Source organism: Schistocerca americana, chromosome 7, assembly GCF_021461395.2.
Source record: "Schistocerca americana isolate TAMUIC-IGC-003095 chromosome 7, iqSchAmer2.1, whole genome shotgun sequence".
Classification (NCBI taxonomy): domain Eukaryota; kingdom Metazoa; phylum Arthropoda; class Insecta; order Orthoptera; family Acrididae; genus Schistocerca; species Schistocerca americana.
In genome coordinates, this window is record NC_060125.1 from 310,604,325 (window position 1) to 310,629,284 (window position 24,960).

The 24,960-nt window shown below is 40.2% G+C and overlaps 1 protein-coding gene across 3 annotated transcripts in view; it reads right to left on the bottom strand.

The window, feature by feature from the left end:
• The window catches only part of LOC124622090 (mast/stem cell growth factor receptor kita-like), a 299,069-nt gene that overhangs the window by 168,724 nt on the left and 105,385 nt on the right, over positions 1-24,960 (bottom strand). For all 3 annotated transcript variants that reach the window (XM_047147668.1, XM_047147669.1, XM_047147667.1), the window contains exon 6: positions 22,705-22,856. In XM_047147668.1, coding sequence (XP_047003624.1) covers positions 22,705-22,856 — 152 coding nt within the window. The remainder of the gene's footprint in view (positions 1-22,704; positions 22,857-24,960) is intronic.

Consider the following 24,960-nt stretch of genomic DNA (forward strand, 5'->3'; position numbering starts at 1 on the left):
CCTCCTTACACTAACTTTGACATCGTTTAGCTTCTGTTTGTCTGAGAGGTTTTGGCTGTGTTTAAATATGCAGTGAAGTGCTCTTTGCTTTTGCAGTAGTTTCTAACTTTGTTGTTGAACCACAGTGGGTTTTTCGTGTCCCTCACAGTTTTACTCGGCACGTACCCATCTAAAACGAATTTTACAATTGCCTTGAACTTTTTCCATAAACACTTAACATTGTCAGTGTCAGAACAAAAATTTTCGTTTAGATCTGTTAGGTAGTCTGAAATCTGCCTCATATTACTCTTGCTAAACAGATAAACCTTCCTCCCTTTTTTTATATTCCTATTTACTTCCATATTCAGGGATGCTGCAACAGCCTTAAGATCATTGATTCCCTGTTCTGTTCTTACACAGTCGAAAAGTTTGGGTCTGTTTGTTATCAGTAGGTCCAAGATGTTATCTCCATGAGTCAGTTCTCCGTTTAATTGCTCGAGGTAATTTTCAGATAGTGCACTCAGTACAATGTCACTCGATGCTCTGTCCCTACCACCCGTCCTAAACATCTGAGTGTCCCAGTCTATATCTGGTAAATTGAAATCTCCACCTAAGACTATAACATGCTGAGGAAAATTATGTAAAATGTATTCCAGATTTTCTCTCAGCTGTTCTGCCACTAATGCTGCTGAGTCGGGAGGTCAATAAAAGAAGCCAATTATTAACCTAGCTCGGTTGTTGAGTATAACCTCCACCCATAATAATTCACAGGAACTATCCACTTCTATTTCACTACAGGATAAACTACTACTAACAGCAACAAACATGCCACCACCAGCTGCATGCAATCTATCCTTTCTAAACACCGTCTGTGCCTTTGTAAAAGTTTCGGCAGAATTTATCTCTGGCTTCAGCCAGCTTTCCGTACCTATAACAATTTCAGCTTCGGCACTTTTTATCAGCACTTGAAGTTCCGGTAGTTTACCAACACAGCTTCGGCAGTTTACAATTACAATACCAATTGCTGCTTGGTCCCCGCATGTCCTAACTTTGCCCCTCACCTTTTGAGGCTGTTGCCCTTTCTGTACTTGCCCGAGCCCACCTAACCTAAAAAACCGCCCACTCCATGCCACACAACTCCTGCTACCTGTGTAGCCACCTGCTGTGTGTAGTGGACTCCTGACCTATCCAACGGAGCCCGAAATCCCACCACCCTATGGCGCAAGTCGAGGAATCTGCAGCCCACATGGTAGCAGAACCGTCTCAGCCTCTGATTCAGACCCTCCACTTGGCTCTGTACCAAAGGTCAGCAGTCAGTCCTGTCGACGATGCTGTAGATGGTGAGCTCTGCTTTCATCCCACTAGCGAGACTGGCAGTCTTCACCAAATCAGATAGCTGCCGGAAGTCAGAGAGGATTTCCTCCGATCCATAGCAACACACATCATTGGTGCTGACATGAGCGACCACCTGCAGATGTGTGCACCCTGTACTCTTCATGGCATCCAGAAGAACCCTTTCCACATCTGGAACGACTCCCCCCGGTATGCACACGGAGTGCACATTGGTTTTCTTCCTCTCCCTTGCAGCCATATCCCTAAGGGGCCCCATTACGCATCTGACATTGGAGCTCCCAACTACCAGTAAGCCAACCCTCTGCAACCACCCGGATCTCGCAGACAGAGGGGCAACCTCTGGAACAGGATAAGCAGCCATGTCTGGACGAAGATCAGTATCAGCTGGAGACAGAGCCTGAAACAGGTTCGTCAGACAAACTGGAGAGGCCTTTCGTTCAGCCTTCCAGAATGTCTTTTGCCCCTTGCCACACCTTGAGACGACCTCCCACTCTACCACGGGTGAAGGGTCAGCCTCAATGTGGGCAGTATCCCGGGCAGCCACAGCCGTAGTCAGCCAGCATCCGAACACAGCAGTCTCAGTCCCTATCCATGCTAAATACTGTTGTGCAAAGGACGTCTGAACTAATCTACAGAGAGGACAAACAATTTGACACAAAATTTAAATGGTTATTAAAATAAAAGACTGCCCAGTAAATTCAGTAATGCTGCTACTTGTGCACTGCCGACACACTGCTCGGCAGCAGAAGGCTAAATGTACTGTCAGTAACATACAAAGACTATTTGAAAGAAATATACAAATGACAGACGACTACGCGACTTTACACATCACAGATATTAAAATGCAAATCTCCTCCAGCTAATTACGAAACTACACAATGATTTGACAGATTTAACTAAACAAGTGTGCTGAGACACTCAAATTTTCAACTTGACTACTACACTTATACGAACACTAAATAAGCCACTTGCTGCTACTTGCGCACTGCTGACACACTGCTCGGCAGCAGAAGGCTAACTGTCAGGCTTCAAGTCAGTACATCATTTTCTTGAATCTCATAGTTTTGATTGGAAATCATTGAGGCCGATGCTGCATCTTCTGGGTGAATCACCTTTGAATTTTTGATGTAAGACTTTGTTGCAACACCTTTAAGCCAATGCTCTGTTCTATCTTTTAGAATCAACAGTTTAATTTTACAATTTGGTAAACATAGAATAATACTGCCACAAGATAATGATTTTTACAAGTGTACTCAATAACTGATATTAACTGAATATACTGCCAACTGGGAATTCGCCATGTCAAAGTGAAGGACTGTGCATTGTAGGAACTGTACTCTGTGCTCCACAGTATGGGTTTATGTAGTCCTAGGCAGTGAACAAAATCCTAAAATGTCGTTCAAGGTGGTTTTGGAAGAGGGATGGAGAAAGAATGTAGTGGAATATTCGTGAAGTGTGTAGATGACACAGCAGGCAGTGTGAGAGCGAGAGAAAGAAAGAACACATCAGCAACACCACTGTGTGGTGTATAGTGATGAGTATTGAGTCGGCAAATACCTACTCATACATGCTTTGATCATGGCACTATTGTAGATTTATTATGCTGCTTGTTTCATTTTTGGCTATTACACACTGAGCAAAAAATAACCAACATTGATATGACATTCATAAGAGGACTAACAGAGGATATTGAACACATACAGAGAAGAGCAGCATGAATGGTCACAGGTTTGTTTAATCCATGGGAAAATGTCACATAGATACTGAAGGGACTGAACTGGCAGACTCTTGAAGACAGGCATAAACTATTATGAGAAAGTTTATTAACAAACTTTCAAGAACTGGCTTTGAATGATTACACTACAGATATACTACAGCCCCCTATATATTGCTCACATAGGGATCCTAACGATAAGATTAGAATAATTACTGTATTCACAAAGGCATTCAAACAATCATTTTTCCTGTGCTCCATACATGAATGAAACAGGAAGAATAATAACTGGTACAATGGGATGTACACTCTGCCATGCACCTCAAGGTAGTTTGCAGAGTGTAGACGTAGATATAGAAGAGTTGTTTCTTAGTATGTGCTTTGTTCTTTTGGTTGATGGTATTTTGGTGGAGCCCTCGCAGAGGCCTTGCACAGCCCCAGGGCTCCACAAAGTGTGCTGTTAATATTGCTGTTCTATAGCATTACAAAAACAGATGGTACTATTGTTGAACCAACTTACAGCTTAAAGTACAACTGTCAATAAGAATTACTGAAATAATGCATCTAGAGGAATCCTTCCTAACTACCTAGGCCCCAAACATCTCATCTGGCTCAGACTCATTGATGACATCTTTGTGGTTTGGACTGAGGGGAGGACACCCTATCCACATTCCTCCAGAACCTCAACCCCTTCTACCCCATTCGCTTCACATGGTCCTCCTAAACCCAACTAGACACCTTCCTTGATGTTAACCCATACCTTAAAGATGGCCACATCAGTACCTCCATCCTTCTCATACCTACTAAACACCAACAATACCTCCACTTTGCAACTGCCACCCATTCCATACCAATAAGTCCCTTCCATACAGTCAGGTCATCACATCTGTAGTGATGAATAGTCCCTCTCAAAATATACCAAGGATCTCACTGAGGCTTCACAGACCATAATTATTCTCCTAACATTTACAGGAACAGATCCACTGTGCCTTATCTCACCAGTCTCCCATACCCCATCTAAAACCCACTGTCTGGCCACAGAGGAGCATTCCCCTAGTGATTCAGTACTTCCCACGACTGGAGCAACTGAAACACATTCTCCACCAGGGATTCTAGTCCCCTGAAATGAGGAATGTCTGCCCACTATCCTCCCCATCCCTCCTCTTTAATGGTATTTTGCCACCCACCAAACCTACCCAATACCCTTGTCCGTCCCTACACAACCCCTGTTCTCAAACCCTTGCCTCATGGCTCATATCCCTGTAATAGACCTAGATGCAAGACCTGTCCCGTACATCCTCCCACCACCACCTACCCAGTCCAGCTGCAAGCATCACCCATCCCATCAAAAGCAGTGTTACCTATAAAATCAGTCCTGTGATCTACTAGCTAAGCTGCAATCATTGTGCTTTGTTCTACATGGACATGACATACAACAAGCTGTCTGTCCACATGAATGGCCACCAACAAACTGTGGTCAAGAAACAGCTGGACGATCCTGTTGCTAAGTACGCTGCCCAGCACAACATTCTTCATTTTAATGACTGCTTCACTGACTGTGCCATCTGGATCCTTCCTACCAAGAACAGCTTTTCTGAACTGCACAGATGGGAACTCTCCCTGTGATAGATCCCATGTTCCCATAACCCTGCTGGCCTCGGCCTTCATCAGTCATTGTCCTTCATCCACCTATTCTCTTCCCTGTTCCCATTCCACAGTTTTATATTCCACAAGTGTATCCACAGTCTTCTTGCTTCCCTCCTTTTCTGCCCCCCACCATCTGACCTCCCAACTGCACCCAGCTGCCCTGCAGTCTTTCCACTTCGTGCCTGCATGTTCCCTCTAACAGCACTTTACTGAGCTCCACCTGTATCTACCTCTCCCTCCCTATCCCCACTTCAGCTAGCCCCACCACCCAGATTGCTTCTGCCATTGTCTGCAGTTGCTCACAGTCTGGCCTCGACAGCCACAGACACTGGTCATGTGTGTGTGAGCTGCACCAATGTTGTGTATGAGCTGCACCAATGTTGTGTATGTTGTCTATTCTGGAAGAAGGCCTTCTGGCCAAAAGCTTATGTGTTCTGTAATCTATTTGTTGTGCCTTTTTGTGACTCAACATCTCTGCTATATGATGAGTAGCAATCTGTCATTTTCATAAGATTATCATTAAAAGGAACAATTTTACTCCCACAACATTAGCACCATCAACATCTTATTCTAACTAAAAGCAGTTTTAGCCAATTCACCATTCATCTATAGATCTTTACATACTTGGATTGTCTCTAGCATAGCAATATTATCATAATGCCAACCATCAGCAAATGATTTTTGTTGATACATCAAATAGTGATTTTCAGTACCAGCATTATCATCTTATCCAGTCTTGGTTCAATTGGCAACTTAGCAAGGATATGGCTCAGTGGAAAAGGTTCATCATCATTCCGCTAAGCACTTTATTCCTCTAGGTAGTCTTCAGTGATGTAGTGTACTGAACAGTAGTAACATGTATTCATACAGATGGGAAATGAGGGTTGCTGTACTTTCAGATACCCACTTTCAAAGTCACCCAAACATTATAATGACTCCATGCCGAGGTACTAATTTTATCTTTTAGTTCAAAATCATTGTTATCTTTTGCTGATTATACTAACTTGTGTGGGAACTACGATGTTAAACACGCAAGGCAGTGATAGTTGATACAAGCAAATAATACTTCAGAACTAAAATAGTATTCCAAAACCAAAAGTTAGTTAGCTTGTGATAATAATATGAAAAAGACTGTCACAGATAAAGCTTTCGTCCATTAAGGTGTTCATCAACAATGTACGACAGCACACACACACACACACACACACACACACACACACACACACACACACACACACACAACTCACACACTCACGACTGCAGTCTCAGGCAACTGAAACAACACTGCCACAGTTAGTTGTGAGAGTCTTTTTGTTGTGCCTATCTGCGACTCAGTATCTCTGCTATATGGTGAGTAGCAACTTTCCTTTTCATAATATTGTTACATTCCATCCTGGATTTTCCACTGTTTGATTAAAGTTATTTGGTTTGTATTTTTTCATGTTCTGTGGATCATTTTGCATGGTAAATTGCAATGATATGGAACAAGTCAGTTTACATTCATACTGCAAATTAATTTGTAAATATGGCTACATGCTGAAACTTTATAATTTTTTTAAACATACAGACATGAGTTAGTAATTCCTACCCATCACCTTTTGCACTATACTACAATAGAAATTCTTCTACAGAATAGCAGCAGTTGTCAAGGAGAAACTTTTCCACATTATTTTCACATTTTACTTCAGTCTCTCAGACATTTTATATCCCCAGGTAAGTGATCAAAAATTTTAGTTCCAGCATTTTGCACCACTTTTGCGTTAAATACAGACTTACTATGGAGAAATGAATGTCATTTTCCCTTTTGGTATTGTAATTACGTACATCATTCTTCCTTTTGAACTGCAGTGGATTATTTGTGACAAACTTCATGAGGGGATAAATATACTGTGAAGCAGGTAGACAGAATGCCCAACTCCTTAAACAGCCGTCTACAAGATGATCATGCCTGAGCACCATGTATTATTCTTACAGCATGTTTTTGAGCTATGAAGACTTTCTTTCTTAAAGATGAGTTATCCTAAAACATTATTCTATATGGCATTATGGAATGAAAAGCTTACAGTTTATGTGGCATGACTTGATAGTGCATGTCTCATAACTTAACAATGGCAGTCAGCTACTGGATCTGAAAACTGTATTGCAACACCAGTAGCCGATGGTTTCCAAGTGCAGCCGGTGTCAGCTGCCAGGTTTGTCCTCCGTGTTACAGCAAAACAATAACAAATTGCCTCAAGTTAAAGCAATACTGTAACAAATTGTCCTCAATGTTACAGCAAAAAAAGTTATCCCCATTTGAAATTTACTGGTGCATTAAAAATGTCTGCTGGTCTGGGACTCGAATATGGGACCTAGGCCTTTTGTAGGCAACTGATTTACTGACAGGTATCCAAGCATGATTCACTACTTGCACTCAGAGCTTACTTCTACCAGTGCCTCACCTACTTTCCAAATATTCTCTTGCATGCCTTATGGGACTAGCACTCCTTGGAGAAATAATGATTTTGGAGACGTGGCTTAGCCATAACCTGCAGTATTGTTTCCAGAATTAATTTTCTTTCTGCAGTGGACTATGCACTGATTTGAAACATCCTTAGCAATTAAACCTATGTGCAGGACTGGTAGTCGAACCTGGATTCTCTGCCTTTCACTGGCAAGTGGTTTTATGACTGAACTATTGAAGCACAACTCATGACCCACTGTCACAGCTTTATTTACACCAGTACCTCATCTCCTAGCTCCAAACTGTCACAGGAGTTCTCCTGCACACCTTGCCAAACCAGTATTCGAGGAGGGAGATGTGTCTTAGCCACAGCCTGGAGGATTATTTCCAGAAGGAATTTTCACTCTGCAGCAGTGTGTGCACTGATTTGAAACTTGTTGCAAGATTAAAACTGTGTGCCAATCCAGGACTCAAGTTGAAATATATTTTAACTGTGATTTGTATTTTCACACAGTAGGTCATCTCCAGATGTCCTTTGTATTATGGCTAACCATCAAATAATGTATTCAACACATTATTGACATAATGTTACTCCTTTTCCAGTTTACTATAACTTATAACAACATAATGACCAATCTCAGGTTTCACATAATATGTTAATTACAGGAATAATGTTTTCAATAACTAATTAACATGATAGTTGTGGTAAAATGTTTGCAGTAACTTACACATTTGCAATCCAGCAGATGAATACCACAAAGCTGGTTTCTGATTTCATAGTCACTGAATACAATAAAGTTTCTGATTGTCAATAGAGAGAAACAGATGTCCATGTTGGTGACATCAAAATACCACTGGAATGGTAATTACTCATTCACTGAATCAAAGAAGATAATAAAAGATAATAGGAGTTAGTGCATGATGTTAACACATTGACTGAGTTCCTCTGACTGACTATTTTTTATGGGGAGGGGGAGGAGGAAGTATTCATAGACTGGAATACTAAATTTTTGTGATCTCAGCAGATATATACTACTTTATACAACTGAAGGCTGAATATTAACCAGTGTTGATGATCTAAAGATTCCAATAATGATTTGCTTTAACAAAATGATAGATGGTTGGAAAAGTGTAAAAGTTCACAGTACTATTTGATTAACACACTGTATTACTCCATGGTAGATTACCAACTGACATGTAATACTGCTGAGTTTGAAATTTGGGTAATTTTTTCAAATTCTTAATTAGAGACTTAACTGAATAAAAACTTGGGGTAAAAAATATAATGTCAAATCCTGGAATCTAACAAGCAACTGGCTCAAATGGCAAACGTAATTTTGGGTGTGTTCAAACTTCAGTTGTGAATATTAATTAAGTTAATTGTTTTCAGAAAAATGTAACAGATTACCAGAAAGCATAATATCAACATTTTGTAATCGGTAGCATCAAACATCTCAAAATTATTGATTAACTCACATTAATTTTCATATAACACAGTGATTTAACAACTCTGTTTACCAATTCCTCTTAATCACTGTGGTTTCAATCTAAACTAAATACATCAATATAATCAACAGACTGTGAATTAAAACATACATATACTTAGTTGAAACATTGTGTGAACGTTTGTTTGGCATTTTTAGGGACACAACACCTACACAGTTGTATGTATAAATAGATTCAGATAACAGATCTGAAGAAAAAATTAGTTACTTAAGAGCAGTAGAATAGCAACAGCAGGATGAACTCCGCTTTGCTGTGTTTCAGAAGAGGGGAACTTTGCCTTTCATGGGAATGTGCTCTACCAACTAAACTGTCCAATCACGACTCACTACATGCCCTAACAGCTTTACCTCCTCTAGTACCTAATCTCCCACCTCACAAACATCACATAAGCTCTCCTGTATATCTTTCTGGGCTAGAACTTCTGGAAGAAAGGATATTATGGAGATATATCTTTGTCACAGCCTTGGGGGGTTGTTTCCAGAATGAATTGTCACTCTGCAGCAGAGTGTATGCTGATTCAGAACATCCCAGGAGACTGAAACTGTGTGCCAGATTGGGACTCCAACATGGGACCTTTGCCTTCTGATGGCAATTGTTTACCAACCAAGTTTTCCAGGCACTTTTCATGACCTACCCTCATGGCTTTACTTCTGCCAATACATCGTCTCCTACCTTCCAAGCAGTGCCAGTTCAAGAACATTTTTTCACACAAGCAACATATCAATTGATGTGCACCCCAACCTCCTCCTATACTTTACGTATTATTTCTTTTTCCTTTAACTTTTGGGCATCAAAATAAAACTAAATCTAGTGATTATGGAGACAATTTTAACAATAAGTACAACACAGGCAGTCGTATGTAACATATAAATTTCAGAATCTTATTCCGGTGCTAAATATAAAAAGAAAAACTAATCCATTTTTATTTAATGTAATGCATATATAAATTTTATAGTTTGTTGATAGAGCTTTTAATTTCTGTAATTTACAAATTATTAAATTTTTCATTACAACCTCTCTGACTGTGAAAGTCCCACGTTACAGGGGAAGAAGACACACCAGTGAGTACTTAAAGTTCAGACAATTTGCCATGAAATTAATTGAAAATTGATAAAAGTGGTCAAAATTTTTATGTATGTGACTGAAAAGGGAAACAAATTTTAGCGTGATATGAAAGAGATATATTCTATAACAAAGCCATGCATAGCTACTATAGTTGTTTCATATATGTACTGACAATTTGTTCCTTGGATAAAAACATCACAATGGAACTTTTCCAGCCTTTAAACTAGCAAAATCTTAAGAAATAAAAACTTAATCCAATTTCAGTATATTGCTTTCAATGGCTGAAGTTGAAAGTCCGCAGACATTCTTGCAAAAGTATTGACACAAGGTATGTCTTTATCAACTTGAGTTTTCGAAGGATTTGCAAGCTGACAGAAGTATTGGGAAAAAGATCAATATAACTTCTTTTTACAATATTAAACAATGAGCTTTGTGGAGGAATGGTTGCTAAAATCAAATCTTGATCAATTAGTATCTTCCCACGTATGTCACATTCAACACCATTGCTTAACACAATTTCAAGAGACAGGCACGCACCTTTTAGTTTTCCATCATCCGATGTCTGGAAAATATGAATAATGTAGAGAATGCTGAATCTTTTACTATGACAGACCATAAGAGCAAACAGAGCATGGCTTGTACCTTGGGCTCCAAGGCCACCTGGCAACCCTCTGGATTTTTCTGTCTGGGGCGAAATGAAGTGTGCAGCACTTGATATGGCTGAAGAACTAGTGCTGTGAGTCATATGATCTTTATGATATAATCTCAGGATGTCTGAAAGAATCCATAACTCAATGCAAAACACCTGCTTCGACTGGTATGGCTGCACAGTAAATTTTGACAGGTTATGCACTGAAATAGTATTGTATTACTTGTTAAGGGAGGCCACTAGTGAAACTAGAGCCCAAATAGATGGAGACTTCATTGGCAAGTTTTATTTTCAAATGTATTTTATCTAGCTGGGACAATATTTGACACTGAAGTCACTTGCAGCTTGTGTCAATATATTCACAGTTATCTCACAAACAGTTTGTTTGCAGACTCATGTTTACCGGTATTCTTTTTGCTTCTATTATTTTACAACCATTTCAGCTTCCCTACTAATTATGATGTGCCTTGTATACAAATTTTGTAATTAAGTGCACCTGGCACCCCTCTCAGCTTGGCACCCCAAGCAGCAACTTTAATGGCCCTGTGTCTCCACAGTTTCCTTTCATTCAGGAGTGCTAGTCCCAAAAGGTAAGCAGAAGAACTTATGTGAAGTTTGGAAGGTAGGAGATAAGATACTGGTGGAAGTAAAGCTGTGAGGGTGGCTTGAGAGTCATTATTGGATATCTCAATAGAGCACTTGCCCACAAAAGACAAATGTCCCAGGTTCAAGTCCCACTCCAGCACCAGTTTGAGACTGCCAGGAACTTTCAAATCAGCACAGAGTGAAAATTCATTCTGAATTGCCCCATGCTGCAGTGAAACTACAATATGTTGCTCTCCATGTACAGCAAAACTATGAGTGAGATTTTGTAAATAAAGCACATCAATTATTTTTTACTTACACATTAATTTTTTTTCAATATCTCTTTACAGTCATTCAGTGCAGTCTCCTTGCTTCTAATATGACTGAATCCCAACATCTCAGAAGCTCTATTATTCCATCCAGGACACCATTTGTGTTCACCAGTCAAATTGCTCAGGTAATGTTGGTAGAAAGCTCTCCCAAAGAAAGATAACATCCACACAAAGGGTTTTTCGAATTCTGGAACAAGTTGAAGTCTGTTGGACTCATGCCTGGGCTGGAGGGCCACACTGCGATCTTCTTCAAGAGCATCTGCTACTAGTTTCACACTTCATTCATCAGTTGACATTTTTGGCCTTCTGAGTCTTGGATTGCTGTCTATGGTCATACAACCACCACAAAAATGATTAACCCAATGTGGAACTTCACTACAGTCCGTTGTAAACTCACCAAAAACTTCACTTAACATACTGTGGTTTTCTGTCAGGTTTTTCCTTTGTATGTATGACCTCCGGCCTTAAACAATCACAGTACATAAGACCACTGCAGGGTCCATTTTTACTTCTTAGCAATTATATGTTAGAGTACACACTGAAAAAACAAAAACATGTACTTCTTCCTCAAGCTGCCAACTACATCTGATGTAATTTTCATTGCTGTTGCATCAAACAATTCACAGTAATATCAACCTGTGCATTATTTATGAAATGTCCCTCATATAACAATTTCCTCCATGTTACATAATTTTACAGTATACAAATTTTCCAGTACATCCATTCTCCACTGCAAATGTTTTCCACTGTTACCATTTTCCATGCCCCAGTAGCTGAGTGGTCAGCGTGACGGATTGCCGTCCTCTGGGCCCGGGTTCGATTCCCGGCTGGGTCGGAGATTTTCTCCGCTCAGGGACTGGGTGTTGTGTTGTGTTCATCATCATTTCATCCCCATCCGGCGTGCAGGTCGCCCAATGTGGCGCCGAATGTGATAAGACCTGCGATATGGCGGCCGGACCTGCCCCGCGAGGGGCCTCCCGGCCAATGACGCCAAACGCTCATCATCATCATCACCATTTTCCATTGCAACTATTTTCCACTGTAACCACACATATAGTTCAGTGGGGCAAGGATGGTCTGTTGACAATGGTAACTGTCAATTCTTTGCACACGTATTTATCTTGACTCAGTGAAATACGGTTTGCTAGGAGATTGCACCAATACAAACGTTCAGCCATCAGAAAGTCTAATCATAACACTGACTAAGCAAGTTGAGACTTGTTGAGATTAAGTTGCAAATTGTTCTAACAAGTAAATGCAAACAGTCAGAAAATTGAGACTCATCAAAGTGAACAAGTCAAGTTTTGTTCCAGCAAGCAAAACGAAGTGCACGCTACTTTAGGTGTTAGCCACTGTGGATGACAGTTGTTAGGGTGGCAGCTTTTAGGATATCAGATATTGGATGTGTCAGCTACTGGCAGTATTAGTTACTGGGTGTTTCAGCTATGCCTCAGAGGCATAACAAGTTGTGCTAAAACTGTAATGAGTTACAGTATCATTGCCAATCTGATAGTATTTGGAGGTGGGGGAGGGGGGATTGGAAGGGTGTGTAATGGCAACAGTTTATAGTTTAGTGCACATTGATAAGGGTTTGAGGTAACTGGTTATTGTTTCAGAGCAAGTTCCCACAGGTTTGAGCCAACTTGTTACAGTTTTGGGGGAACTTTTTAAAGTTTCAAGAGTGTAGCTGACATCCATAGCAGCTGACACCCCCATTAGGTGACACCTCAGAAGATGACACTCCTAGTAGCCAACACCCCCAGTAACTGACACCCCTACGAGCTGACACCCCCAGTCGCTGTCATCCCGTTTTGGTTGTTGAGACTAATCCCGATTTGTTGACATTGATAAATCTTAACTGGCTGACAATTCACTTTTGCTTATGGGGACAGTTAGCAACTTTTTGGAACAAGTCTCAACTTACTTAGTGGACATCATGATTACACTTGCTGACATCTGTGTAAGTTCAGTCTCCAAGAGAGTCGTATGTCACTGAGTCAAGTGAGATGCATGTACAGGGTAATGGCAGCCATCACATCACCTGACTATTATTGAACCATCCAATAATATCTGCAGTTAGATTGGAAAACTGTTACACTGAAAAATGGTTACACTGGAAGAAAATTACACCAGAAAATGGTTACGCAGGAAATCAGTTACACTGGAGAACTGTTACACCAGAAAACTTTGTAACATGGGGTAACATATTACAGTTCTGCTGTAACGCAAAGATCAACTTCTTTTAGTTTCACTGTAACACAGTGCATAACACAGGGCACCTTGTTACAGTTTTGTTGTAAGATGGATGGTAAGTTCTTGCAGTTTTGCTGTAATATGAGGCAACTTGTTACAGTTTTGCAATAACATGGAGGATAAACTCAGTACCTGACATCTCCAGTAGCTCACACCCTTTGCAAATACACACTATAAGCTACTGGTGTTACAAAACAGTTTTTAAATCAAGTAAATATCCACTGTTTGGCACCCAAAGTCAAGTTATGGTACATACAAGGTCCAGTTACAGCACATACATCATCAGTTTCTGATTTTTCCATACTGTTTCAGTTCTGAATGCCTATTTGTTTGTGTCAACAATGATCACCTTCCTTACCTAGCATTGTAGATTCCACTGTATGACAGCATAAATTAGAATATAGCATAAATCAAACAATGGAAAATCCAGTAACAATATTTGAGAAGGAAAGCTGCTACTCACCATATGGCGTAGATGCTGAGTCGCAGATAGGCACAAACTGAAACCACACTGCAAGTAGCAGCACCAGTGCATGATGGGAGTGGCGACTGGGTGGGGGTAAGGAGAAGGCTGGAGCGGGGAGGGGGAGGGATAGTATGGTGGGGGGTTGGGCAGTGAAGTGCTGCAGGTTAGACTGAGGGCAGGAGAGAGGTGGAAAGGGGGGAGGAGGGGAAGTAGCAGAAAAGGAGAGATATAAAATGACTGAGTGTGGTGGTGGGATGACACCTCGGAAGTGTTGGAATGGGAACAGGGAAGGGGCTGGATGGGTGTGGACAATGACTAATGAAGGTAGAGGCCAGGAGGGTTACAGGAACATATGATGTACTGGAGGGAAAGTTCCCACTTGCCCAATTCAGAAAAGCTGCTCTTGGTGGGAATGATCCATATGGCACAGGCTGTGAAGCAGTTTGGCAGCTTGTTAAACAACAGAGCTGCGTGGAGGGGCTGCGCGGTTATAGGTGCCATGTCACTGACTGCGCAGCTCCTCCCGCTGGGGGTTTGATTCCTCCCTCAGGCACGGGTGTGTGTTTTGTTCTTAGCATAGGCTAGTTTAAGTGTAGCATGTAACCCTACGGACCAATGACCTCTGCAGTTTGGTCCCTTAAGAACCCACACGCATTTGAACATTTGAACAACAGGGTGGTCAACTTGTTCCTTGGCCACAGTTTGTCAGTGGTCTTTCATGGGGACAGACAGCTTGTTGGTTGTCATGCCTACATAGAATGCAGCACAGTGGTTGTAGCTTAGCTTGCAGACCACATGACTGGTTTCACAGGTAGCCCTGCCTTTGATGGGATAGGTGATGTTAACGACCGGACTGGAGTAGGTGGTGGTGGAGGATGTATGAGACAGGTCTTGCATGTAGGTCTACTCCAGCGGTACAAGCCATGAGGTGAGGGATTGGGAGCAGGGGTTGTGTAACCTTAAATCCGCAGAAAGAACCACAGTCCACCATCTAAAAACTGATCCTTACCTATTAATCCTACCCGTGGACAAAGGTTCCACCACCGTTGTTTTGAACAGCAAGGATTACCTGGTGGAATGACTCCACCAACTGTCAGATAGTTCCACCTACAAACCTTGCCAGTGACCCCATTCCAGTAATCCAGCAGGATCTCCAGTCACTACTTAGAGAAGTGCTTAGGTAAATAATGATGTACCTACTCAACTGAGCCAGGTCCTTGCTATGTTGCTGACTGAACTAAGATGATGGTAATGGGGGAAATACAGGGTGTACATAAAGTCTGGGAACATTTTAAATTATTTATTGCACAAGAACTAAACATTGTAAAGATGTCATTTATATTGCATTTCAAAGAGAAACTCTAAAAGTTTTTTTTTACAAACATTTGATCTGCGAACCATGAGTGACCTGGCAGATGTCAATACAGTAATCAAATTATTGCCATACCCATCCCAGCATGGCATTGTCGACTGTGGCTGTTGCTTCCTGTATTCTCTCCCAGAGCTGGCCTACATCATGTGGTAGAGGTGGCACATACACCAGATCTTTAATGTGTCCCCACAGAAAAAAGTCACACGGAGTGACATCTGGTGATCGGGGAAGCCATCTCACGAAACAGCTGTCCCCTTCTGTAGCACAGCTGATCCATTGATGCAGAAGCTCCATGTTCAGGTACCCATGGAATTCATGATGAAAATGGTGTGGAGCCCCATACTGCTGAAAGATGAACAGAGAGTCCGATTTCATTTGAGACATCAGCCATTGCTGCAACATCTCGAAGTAGGAATATCCAGTGACAGTGCTCTCGGCAAAGAAGGATGGCCCATACAGTTTTCAATGTGACAAGGCACAAAAAACATTTACCTTAGAGGAATCATGCTCAAATTCAATGCATTTGTGCGGATGCTTTGTACCCCAGATTTGACAATTATGGCTGGTCACTTTCCCATTAATGTGAAAAGTGGCTTCGTCATCGAAAATTAGGCAATCAACAGTGCCATCCTCATTCTCATTCAATAGTTGCAACTGCAAACAAAACTCAAAACACTTGTCTTTGTTGTCATCATTGAGCTTCTGCACTAGCTCGAATTTGAATGGTTTTATAGACAGCTTCTGTCGCAGCACTTTCCACACTGTCATTGGACCCATTCCGAGTTCGTGGGATGCATGACACACCAAATTCTTGTTCATGGAATGCATGACACACTGATTTCTTTGGACTTCCTATGAATGTCCCTCGTATGCATTCCACATTCACTTAACTCACACTGGGACGTCCACTTTTCTTTGCCGCTCACAAGCAACCTGTCATAACAAATTTGTTGTACCAGTGGTAAATGGCCATCGCTGTTGGTGGCTTCTTCTGTACTTGGTTCTAAACATCCGTTGAACAGCTGTAGCACACTTGCTTCTGTTGAACTCCAACACACAGAAAGATCACTCCACACCTTAACGCGCCACGTTTGCGACTAGTGCTGACTATCAGCAAATTACCAAACTATGCTGTGATGGTATACATTAAAAAAAAACTTTCAGGGGTTCTCTACAAAATGACATATGTATGATATCTGTACAAAGTTTGGTTCTTGTGCAATAAATAACTGAAAGTGTTCCCTGTAAGTTTCAGCAGCTACAGCTTCCTTGGAGTTTATGTTACTGGTATGGACAATCACCATTAGATATATAAACTAAAAGTGTTTGCTGGTAGTAGGCATACTGAACATAACGGTATGCGAAATACATCCCAATCTTGGGTAAATGTATATATGAATGGTGAACTAGCTGAAACTGATTTTGGTGAGCATAAGAAGTTGTCAGTGACAACGCTGTAGGGATAACATGGTTTACTTTGCTAATTCTCTTACAGTGGAAGTCTTAACTTACATTAGCAATGGTGGGCATAGGTGTTTTGCAATGTTGTAGAATCATGTTTTTGAATTTTGAAGAATTCAATGTGGGTTACAAAAATTGAACTAGGGTCATTGAGTACCTTTTAATTTATTTAAATAGTGTCAATAAGCTCTGTAATCATACTTTTGTAATACAATGGGCAATGTTCATGTGTGTGTCACTCTAAACTGTTATCAATTATGATAAATAATTTTATTTTGATGCAAAAATTGTATTTTCCTCTATAAATCTCTCATCTGTGTCTGGTTCACCATTGTCTTTGGCTACATTGAATGCAAAAATTTCATATTATGAAGTTTTCTCATGTATTACAAAACTATGTAGTGCTACATTGCAAAAATGATCTCATAAAAACTCTTCCTTCATTCCTTTCTAAAACAGTATTTCAGCAGTTTGTTTGTATTTGGCTATGTTGTGTGTTTTTAAAATGCATATTTTTACTAGATTTTTTTGTACTATTTAGTAGATGATTATAGCAAATACAGTCTGTAAACAGTGTAGTGATCCTCAGCACCATAGTTCTAATTGGTAAATATAGCTTCATTCTTTGAAAGTTTGTTTCGTACTTAATCCCCAGAAGACCTAGTTCAAATGTGTATTAAAAGCAACATTAGCCTATTAATAACATCAACTATATTCATGCATTATCTTCTTCTCCCTAAAATGGTGACTCCTAAAGGAACAAATTACTGAAGTACTTGTAAAAACTCAGATAATGACAGTTCATTCCATGAACCATTAATAACATAGCCCCAGACTGAAATGCCAAAACCATTTTTTTGTAATGTGGAGATACTATTGTAACACTTGACAAGCACCACAGAACAACTTAGATGTGAAAATATTTAATTTGAGTCTATACTGTGCCTTACACCTAGTGTAAACTTAAACAATGGAATTAATTACATTCTTCCAGTACTGACAGTAATTCAGACTGCCAACTTGTTTGAGCACTTGCCTACTTAGCATAGTATTCTAGCCAACAAATGAGTTGTGAAGTTATATGCCAGGTCTGATTAGTTTTGCCTAATTTAGGTCTAACATGAAATGTCAACTGTCTGTTTAGCATATTATTTGTAACTATTTAGGCATGAAAATAGCCTTGGGGCACTTAATTTGAAAGTTCACTTTAGGCAGAAATTTGGGAGATGTGTGTGTGTGTGTGTGTGTGTGTGTGCGTGTGTGTGTGTGTGTGTGTGTGTGTGAAAATAAAATTGTGATGATGCAAGTTTTTGCATTCCTAGCGTATTTTTGCAGACATTTTAGACATTGAACAGATATTGTGACACTTGACAAGCATCACAGAACGATTCAGAAGTGGCAAATTTAAGGGTTCATTGTGTCTGACACTAAGAGTGATAATGTAATTGAATTAAGAACACTTACACAAGTGCTGGCATCTTTTGACAATGACAAGCAACAGGAGCATAGCACAACAGTTGATTTTATTTCGCTATTTTGAAGTTTTGTGGAATAATATTTGCAGGAAACCTCATCTTTGGTAGCTACTTACTCCTAATTCATTAGTTACATTGCATAAGCAATCCCTGGTTTTTAACTATTTATGGACAATATGTTTTATACTCATTCTCATATTCCTATTGAATACTTTATGGATAAAACTCTATACATGGACACAACCCCCACACCTCCCTCCCTGACTTTCATGCCTTAATCCTCTCCAACCCACATGCAAAATTCCTCAAACCCAAATCCCTTACCCTCAACATCAAAAAACAGGTACCAAATTTCCAAGTCCAACACATCCCAAGGAAAGACTCGGTATAGCTAAAGTCCCTGGAGCACAAATTCTGCACTGACCTCTGCTCCAAAATCCGCCACATTTCCATACCATCTTTCACCACCATAACCTGGACAAAACAACCTCAACCTCATTGCTGCACTTCAACCCTCACCACCGTGATCACAAAGATTATCCACGAAATCATTGATGTGGAAGTGGAATCTGAACTGAAGAACCACATAATGTAGAAGTCCAGAAAGGCCTCTGGATAAATGTGGCCTTGGCCTCACTTAACTTGTCTGCCTCCACCATAAGAGCATCTCATTAAAGAGTGATCCCTGATATACACACATCAAAAAAAGTTTTGCATCACCCCAGTTCCCAGAACTCCTGAAGATAGATGTTGACTGTGGCTATTGTACCACAGACATGGTCCCCCTTCGACTGTTTAGAGATGTCACTAAACCCACCCAAAGATGTAAACAACCACGCATAAGCAGCACCTATTAGACGTAGGGGGTCCAACAGCCGATCAGTTCCAGTCATTCCACAAGGAAGGAGGTACACTACTCATGTCGTCTGTAGTTCAACAATGCCTAGACCGTCAATACCACAGTTTGATCATGTCCACATTGTTACTTGGTGCTAGGAAGGGTTCTCAATGAGGAAAGTGTCCAGGCGTCTCTGAGTGAACCAAAGGGATGTTGTTCGGGCATGGAGGAGATACAGAGAGACAGGAACTGTCGATGACATGCCTCGCTCAGGCCACCCAAGAGCTATTACTGAAGTGGATGACCTCTACCTATGGATTACAGCTTGAAGGAACCCTGACAGCAATGCCACCATGTTGAATAATGCTTTTTGTGCAGCCACAGGATGTTGTGTTATGACTCAAAATGTGAGCAATAGGCTGCATGATGCACAACTTCACTCCTGACATCCATGACGAGGTCTATCTTTGCAACCACGACAGATGTGCCCAACAACATGCCGAATGGATCACTCAGGATTAGCATCACTTTCTCTTCACCGATGAGTGCCGCATATGCCTTCAACCAGACAATCGCTGGACACCTGTTTGGAGGCAACCCGGTCAGGCTGAACGCCTTAGACACCCTGTCTAGTGAGTGCAGCAAGGTGGAGTTTCCTTGCTGTTTTGGGGTGGCATTATGTGGGGCTGAGGTACGCCGTTGGTGGTCATGGAAGGCACCATAACAGCTGTACGATATGTGAATACCATCCTCTGACTGATAGTGCAACCATTTCAGCAGCATACTGGCAAGGCATTCGTCTTCAAGGATGACAATTCACACCCCCCTGCACATCTTGTGAATGTCTTCCTTTAGAATAACGACATCACTCGACTTAAGTGACCAGCATGTTCTCCAGACATGAACCCTATCAAACATGTCTGGGATAGATTTAAAAGGGCTGTTTATGGACGAGGTGACCCACCAACCCCTCTGAGGGATCTATGCCGAATTGCCATTGAGGAGTGGGATAACCTGGACCTACAGTCCCTTGATGAACTTGATGAATGATGAATACAGGCATGCATCAATGTAAGAGGATATGCTACTGGTTATTAGAGCTGCCAGTATGTTCAGCAATCTGGACCACCACCTCTGAAGGTCTCACTGTATGGTGGTACAACATGCAACGTGTGGTTTTCATGAGCACTAAAAAGGGTAGAAATGATTTTTATGTTGATCTCTATTCCAGTTTTCCATACAGGTTCCAGAACGCTTGGAACCAAGGTGATGCGAAACTTTTCTTGATGTATGTACTACTGCTGCCACAAGGCTGAAACTTCCAAATCTCATTCTCATTTGCCCCACTGTCAAAAACATTTCCACTAAAATGATTACCTCACAGGCAATGGCAAAAACCTACCAACCTGTCCACAGTGTAACACCCCTCATTTTCTTAAACAGTGCCCTAACTTTGATTCCCCTCCTACCATCAATATCTGCATCAACTCCCACTCCACCTATTCCATGAAATGGGAAGCCAAACCCCAACCTGCCAGAAACTGAACTCACTGTCCCAGATTGTCCCACTGATAAGCCTATTCCCTTCAACCACCTCCCACTGTTGATGACATTATAAAATTCATGTTGATCATATAGCCAAATGTCCATAGATTTCATTGCCTACACACCTTTCAACAAACCTCCCTTACTGCCTGCTCCATCTTCCATCTCAATACCCAAGCCACCTACTCACACAAACAGATCCAACTTGTCTTCACCTGCCTTGACACCCTAGTCTAAATTCCCCTCTACTCCATACCCATGCAAACCACTCCCAATACTTTGTCATGGTGGGACAGCACTATAAATCATATTCTGTAACACACATTCCATCTAAACAAATAAACACCTCTTTATGCATATCCTGTCTCAGAACAAAAATCCACGCCTTGCTTTTATATGAGACTTTCCTCCAATCCTATCACTCCATCTGAATCTCTCCCTATATCCTACATCACTGGCTAGAGGCAAAGCTGCAAATGACTACCAAAATAACATCCCTGTTTAGCCACAACTTTCAAAACCTTATAGAATATTCCCATTGAACACCTTATCCTTACTCTCTTCTTCAAAACCTTAGCCTTTACCTGTGTCATCACCCACATCCGACCTAACCACCTCACCCACTACGAATTCCTACCCAGATCCACATTTTCCACCATCAGTTTACAGACTCCCTCCAAAGTGACATTCTCTCCATCCCACAATACATCCATCCTGATAGTAACACCACTCCAGATACCATATCAGCTTCTCCCAACCCCTTTGGACACCTCACTGCAGTCGTCCTCAACCCAATTGGGAGTGACCACCTACCTGTTCTCTTAACCATCCTCTGCATCCTGTCTCTTCCCAGTGCAATCCATCTCAATCTCCATACACAGGTTATCCAAGACTACTACCACACTAGCTGGAATGCCACTTAGACATCCAGATTGAAAACCTCTCATTGACCTTCCAGCAGCAGTAAGAGATCTCTCATGCCACATTCTTCCTGCAGCAGTCATTTTGAGATGCTATATCTGCCCACATTCCTACCAAGACCTCATATCCTTATAGCTGTCCTGCCCCCACCCCATCTCCTGCCAAACCCTATTTTTAGCTCCCTCGACCTGGAGAAAGCCTATGACATTGTATGGCATTTTGATAGCATTTTCGAATTCCAGGCTTATGCACTTCCTGTTTAATTACTCACACTTTGTCACTATTAACAAAAACCTATTCCCGTATCCTCCATCCACTCAAGTGTTCCCCAAGGCTCCATCCTCTCTCCTGTTTATACTGCTGATATGCTCAAAACACCTCTGCCACACATGTTTCCAAGTGACAGTAAGTTCCTACAAGTTCATTAACCATTCAAAAGTAAATTAAAAGAGTTTTCTCTTGAAAAAACTTTTTATTATGTGGATTATATTTTAAACACATACAAACTGAACACTTCCCGCAATGTTTTTCCTATTCCAGTTCTTGTTGTACAAGGTAAAACTAACGTTTTGCTCATGCTCTAGAACTTCTAATACTATTTTTTCTTTCTAGATAAAACACACTGATTTTTATGTGATCTCTTAATTGTGTTCCATCAATCATAATTAGGGCCTTTTTCTCTTTGTGTAATTGTAAATGATATGTATGTAAACTAATTAGATGCAAATTATATTTACCTAAAGTAATGTAATGTAAATGACATCCATATATGTAATACATGTTTTGACTAATTCTGCATACACTTTTACACACCTGCACACTCTAATAGATCACTGGACTATGCAACTAAAATAAAAGATAAATACTATCCCTTACAGCCTTTGGTTAGCTGTAAAACAGCCATTTTCTGTCTACACACAAGTGCAGCTTTTCTTTCTTCTCTCTGTTTTGGAGTTATATAAAGAAGATGAACTAAATCATTCACTGAAACCATAAATTTAGATATCTGGTTTTTATCCTACTTGAACATCACTTTACACACCTGAAGATTAGTCTATGGCACTGTCCTTTACACACTACAGTGCCAGACAATGGCTTACCTTAATGTAAGTCTCATTCAATACTATCCATTTCAGTTGTAGAAGCTGAGCTGATGCCAATGTTGTAACATTGCAAAACATTGCTACAGTACTGCCAACAACTGCATGTTTTGGACCAAACACTTCAGGCAAAGGTAAGGAACCAAGTGTCTCTGTAAATAACAAAAACCACTGTAAACAAAAATGCAAGGTTTATTCTTGAGTTCAAAGGAAACACAAGTGTCCACTGATAATCAAAATATAACACTTATTACCTTAGCTATTTCTTGGGCTGCCTACTTATCTAAATCAAGATCAGGATTTCTTTATCTATTTATTGGTTTATATAATATGTATTTACATCTTTTTTTACAAAATGAGCAGTTATCTACAATATAATAAATGTTAGGAGCAGTGTGACTGACTCAATACCTCTGACATTGCCCCTGTCATTCTGCTTATATTTTCTGAGAGAAACAAAAATATAATTATCTTATAAAACACAAAATCTTACCACATCTCAATAACATTTCAAGAAAGACACTGAAAGCTTATTCAACAAAGCCAATTAAAGCAGAATGAAGGAGCCTTGTAAACCTGCCTTAGCAATGTTTAATGTAAGTACTTCACTCATTTTGTATTTACATGATGAGAACACTTCCAGTCTTTGGGAAACACTTCCATTCTTTCAAACTAAGCTAATGTACAGATGTAAAAGTTGCGAATGAATTGTGATGTTCACAAACACAATGGTATTCTTTGAGAACGGACATTTCACATGGGCTTGAAACTGTTGTAACCAGAAAAGCAACCAAAGATTTTAAGCAACTCAAAAATACTTGAGGCCATATTTGTAGTACCTTTGATTCTGCTCAGTCACTGAATAAAAGGATACATGAAGAAATAAATCCTCTTGATTTCTTATTCTTTTGTATGCCTTATTTAAATTTATAAGCTTGGTTTTATGTTATGTTTAGAGTTATAACAAATATTTCATTGATGTAGCTGCCCAATGAACTATAAGTACTTACGTAAAGTGTGTATGTTATTACAGTTTAATCAATTACTCATATTTGTATCAAACAGTGCTATTAAGTTACAACACAGAATTTCTGTTCAAAACTTACCTTCAGGTGTTAAAATGACTAGTAGTGCCAACAGACATATCAGTAAATTACACACTACCTAGCCTTTGGAGCTAACAGTTCCTTCCACAGAGAGGATAGTTTGGGGAAATTTAACAAGGAAGGAAGGGCAGGTTACTCAGACTTCCCAAGTCTTCAGCTCCTCAGTTAGTAGTACATTAATTTCATCAATCTTTTATGCAGAGATTGCGTATTATAAAGAAAACAGTTTATATAAATTTCATTCTCAGCTTGGAAGTTGTCTTGTATTTGTAACATCAGATACCTTTAGTTTAAATTCAGATATTCAAAAGTCCTCCTATGTCCTTATTACGTAAGTTCCCTATAAAACAGATATATTGAGCAGTTGTAATGATAAAATAATATTTAATTCTGAAGGAAAAAAAGCAAACCTATCTGGAAGATTGTAAAATGGGAGGAAACACACAGAAGCGTAATATCTTACAGCCAAAGTACAGGAATAGGTCAGTAAATGATCCACGGAAACTCCAAAGTTTTGTACAGAATATTTTTCTAGTATTGCAGAAGAGTTAAAACAAAAATTCACTGAAATTAGGTAGCAAGCAAAATTATATTGTTACTGCACAGAGCTTGATGTCAGGAAAATAGTACAAACATTACAAAATAAAGTATTAGCAGCTGTAAATAATAGTCACTCTGTGTACTGAATGTATGCACAGACACCTACAACCTACCTTACCTAACATAATAAATGCATCCCTTCAAGTCAACTTCCTGGAGTATTTAAGACAAGCAAATGTAGGGACCGATGACCTCAGCAGTTTGGTCCCATAGGAACTTACCACCACCACAAGCAAATGTCGTAACTCCTCTACAAAAAAGTTTAGCAGAGGACATAGATAATTACCGAGCTATATTTGTGCTTTGAAAATTCTCAAAAATTGTAGAATCAGTTGTGAAAGACAGACTAATGAATTACCAAAACAAATTCAACCTCCTCAGCAAAGCAGAGCTGGCTTCCCAGTATTCAGTGTACAGAATAACCAAAATTAGTGATAGTGAAGTTAACAGAAGTGGTACTTCAGTCACTAGAAATATGATAACAACATAAAATTATATTTAGATTCATTCAAGGTCTTTGAAACTGTTGACCCTAAAGTTCTGCCAAAGA